We start from the raw sequence: 3,223 nt of genomic DNA on the forward strand, positions 1-3,223 counted from the left end.
GCAAAGTATTCATGGGCCCACTACTAAAATATCGTATCAGCATGAAAATATCGACACATATTTGGGATGTTCCAAGACTATCGGTACTTCACTAAAAATACTTCAGTTAGTACTTCACTAAAAAAAAACAAGGAGTTCCTTTCTGTTAGTTACCACTTACCCGCCTAACAACCATTGTTTACCGCAATTCTTTTAAGCAAACAACCAACATCTAAACCTTTTATCCTGGATTTAATTCTGATCTTTCTTCTGTAGTAGAAGACTTGTAGCAACAACGTGTCATCCAACTTGCCCCATATATGCAAGTGGAACTGGAAGGTTCGTGCCACGAAGCCAGATAAAAGCCATATCAGTGATCTTTTTCTCGGCCCATACAGTGAATTGGGCAAGTGGTGACACATTCAACTGCTGAACCCCATGAAAATTAAAGTTCTCCTTTTCAGTTAACCCTAGATATAACTTGTAGTCTTGTACACCATTATGTGGATAGTTAGGAAGAAAAGTCACAAGTCGCAACAAAGACCTGGAAATTTCTTATCAGTGATAGTTCTCTTGGTAGGGTCAAGAAAGACTTTTAGTGAGGACAATTATTTTTTGGACATTATAAGACCGTGTGGAATTCCTGGAGAGGGATGGAACATAAAAGAAAAAAATGTATGTACCTAGATCAAGTATCATGCATTTGATCATCATATGTTCATGTTTGCTTCTTTTTCATAACCATGTCCAAGCTCAATTACTACAAATATGCTCTAACACTGCAAACTACACATCCAATAGCCAATTCCAGACCAATCTCAACCTCCTCCTTCCTTCCCTTCTTTCAAATGGTCCTCGAGATGGATTTTTTAATACAACTGTTGGAACTAGTCCTGATACAGTCTATGGCCTAGTCCAATGCAGAGGTGATGCCTCAACAGAAGATTGTCGACGTTGTTTGAATAATTCAGTTGTAGATGTTATCCGAAAATGCCCAAACCGAAAGGAGGCTACGCTGCGATACGATCTTTGCATTATACGCTACTCCAATACGCGGTTCTTCTCCCACGTTGATAGTAATAATTCCCGGGGGATAGCCAACGCGGCAGATGTTTCTGAAGCTGATGTTAATCGTTTCAACAGGCAGTTAGGAAACCTATTTAACAATCTGTCTACTGCTGCTGCGTCTGTAACAACAAAGTTTGACCTTGGATCAATTAATTACACAAACCTGAATGATATATATGGTTTGGTCACGTGTACTAGAGATTTATCAGCTACTCAATGCTCTTCTTGTCTACAGAGAATGGTTAATTTGTTACCAAGCTGTTGTGAAAACAGTATAGGAGCCCAGGTTTTCAGTCCAAATTGCCATATAATATATGAGCTTTTTTCATTTTTTCAAAATTCATCACAATCTCCTCCTCCAGCACTCCAAGGTTCACCATCTCCTCCTCCACCTGTCCAAGGTTCACGTAATATTCACGTAATATGATTAAAAGAATTGCTTAGTAGGATTATGGTATTGGGAATGGATTGTATTTGAGTATTGTTGTTTGTGCAGGAACTGGAAATGCCTGCAAATTTGTCAACATTGTTGCGATTGTTGTTCTAGCAATTGTTGCGGTAATCTTAGCTGCAATTTGCGCATATTTTATAACTAGGAGAATCAGGAAGAACAGGAGGAAAATGATGAAACGAGAATTGATTTGTAAGTTAGATTTTATATTCTAACTTGTTTTTTAACTTACTTTTTTTTGTAGCTACAAAGGCTTAATTAATATAAGATTGATGACAGGGAGAAAGAGATTTTATATCTACAATAGCATCTGTAATGTCCGATTAGTAGAACTTTTTTCTAATAACATCAATCCAATAATTATCTATTAATTATTATGTAGCCGAGGATGATATCAGAAACGGAAAGTCCTTGCAATCTGTGAATCAGAACTTGCCGAAGACCTTTTAAGCTATGTGAGTATGGCCATGGTTTTTATTTATCCTTTTTCTTTATTCTTTTAGTGAAATAAACCTATGAAGAATAGTGGGAGGAAGGAAGTGCTTTAGAGTTGATAGAACCGACACTGAGAGAACGCTATTCAAGAAATGAAGTAATGAGATGCATACACGTCGGCTTGTTATGTGTTCAGGAAGACGTGGCAAGGAGACCTACGATGGCATCGGTTGTTCTAATGCTAAACATCTACTCTGTCACCATTCCATTACCTACTGCACCTGTTTCTGTAAGTAGTAACAGAACGGAACTTGGCGGGAAAATAAAGGAGAATGGAGCAAGCACAAATAATTCAAGCCAATCAGTTCTGCCAGACCATGGATGAAGCATCGATTACCGAGTTATACCCTCGTTAACACTCATGGATGAAGAGTACTATGAATTAGAATATGTTAACTTATTTGTTAAGGTTGCCTTTCAAGACATATTAATGGAAGTTATAGTAATTGTACACGTTCATGACATTATTAGCCATCTACAAGCGAATCTTTTTCGTGACATTATGAGCATCTACAAGTGATTCTTTTTTTTACAGCTACTGTAAGTTCTGAGTTAACTGATGAAGAAAGGTAGTACGTGGTCAGACTCCGGCCAAACTTTTAGTCGACAATTGTGTAGTAGCAGACTCATAGTTGAGTATAAAACCCTCACCTAAGAAAATTAAAAGGTATGAAAACTATAGTTTAAACTCCTTAATAATATTTTATTTAGAATAATTATGTTTATAATAATGTGAATTTATCATTGTTTATTTATTTTTGTGTATTTCAGATCTGGTAGCTGAATATGTGTATAAAGACATCATTTTTATGTGGTAAAAGAGTGAAAAATATTGCTTAAGAAGTTTTATGGTTAAAGCTCAAGTTTCAAAGAGAAAATGTCTTCAAAAACCTAGTCAAAATTGGAAAAGTAAAAATCAACTCGAACAGAAAAATAGCATAAAATCAACAAAATAGTAATACTACTACTATCTACTAACAAATAGCATATGCCCAAAGCTTTACTGACTTATAGTTGCTGAATATCCTAGGTCGAGTTGTTCAATTAGCCACTCGCCTCATTGAAGCTAACCGGCTAAGAACCACCATGAACTCTATTGACTTCAATTGGTCACGAGCTTCATTCCTACAATTGAAAGTTTGAAACCAAATGTTCTTCTCCTCACAAATGTCCCTGTCCTAAGCCCACGCGGATAACCATCCAAAGCCCACACTTGAAAACAATAAATCA

At 36.5% G+C, this 3,223-nt stretch overlaps 1 protein-coding gene across 6 annotated transcripts; it reads left to right on the top strand.

The window, feature by feature from the left end:
* The first annotated feature begins 618 nt into the window (after positions 1 to 618).
* On the top strand, positions 619 to 2,871 carry LOC147508143 (cysteine-rich receptor-like protein kinase 10). Of its 6 annotated transcripts, XR_015217923.1 has the most exons (5): positions 619 to 1,418; positions 1,544 to 1,690; positions 1,881 to 1,953; positions 2,529 to 2,660; positions 2,765 to 2,871. XR_015217923.1 is itself a non-coding variant. In XM_086600713.1 (4 exons), exons 1-3 carry the CDS (start codon positions 653 to 655, stop codon positions 1,946 to 1,948), a joined length of 1,011 nt encoding a protein of 336 aa, XP_086456839.1. In that variant the 5' UTR covers positions 619 to 652; the 3' UTR covers positions 1,949 to 1,953; positions 2,529 to 2,748. The 6 variants fall into 6 exon arrangements, 5 of the variants coding, with proteins under 5 accessions (XP_086456839.1, XP_086456840.1, XP_086456841.1 ...); XM_086600713.1 differs by lacking the exon at positions 2,765 to 2,871 and having other exon boundaries at positions 619 to 1,448; positions 2,529 to 2,748; XM_086600714.1 differs by lacking the exons at positions 2,529 to 2,660; positions 2,765 to 2,871 and adding an exon at positions 2,130 to 2,491.
* The last annotated feature ends 352 nt before the right edge of the window (positions 2,872 to 3,223 follow it).

The sequence above is a fragment of the Coptis chinensis genome, chromosome 3, assembly GCF_015680905.1.
Source record: "Coptis chinensis isolate HL-2020 chromosome 3, ASM1568090v1, whole genome shotgun sequence".
In the NCBI taxonomy this organism is placed as follows: domain Eukaryota; kingdom Viridiplantae; phylum Streptophyta; class Magnoliopsida; order Ranunculales; family Ranunculaceae; genus Coptis; species Coptis chinensis.

Coding starts and splice junctions, on each gene's coding strand:
- LOC147508143 (XM_086600713.1), top strand. CDS start 653: ATGTATGTACCTAGATCAAGTATCATGCATTTGATCATCATATGTTCA. Junction 1,449..1,543: donor TCCTCCTCCACCTGTCCAAG/GTTCACGTAATA, acceptor TTGTTTGTGCAG/GAACTGGAAATGCCTGCAAA. Junction 1,691..1,880: donor GATGAAACGAGAATTGATTT/GTAAGTTAGATT, acceptor ATTATTATGTAG/CCGAGGATGATATCAGAAAC.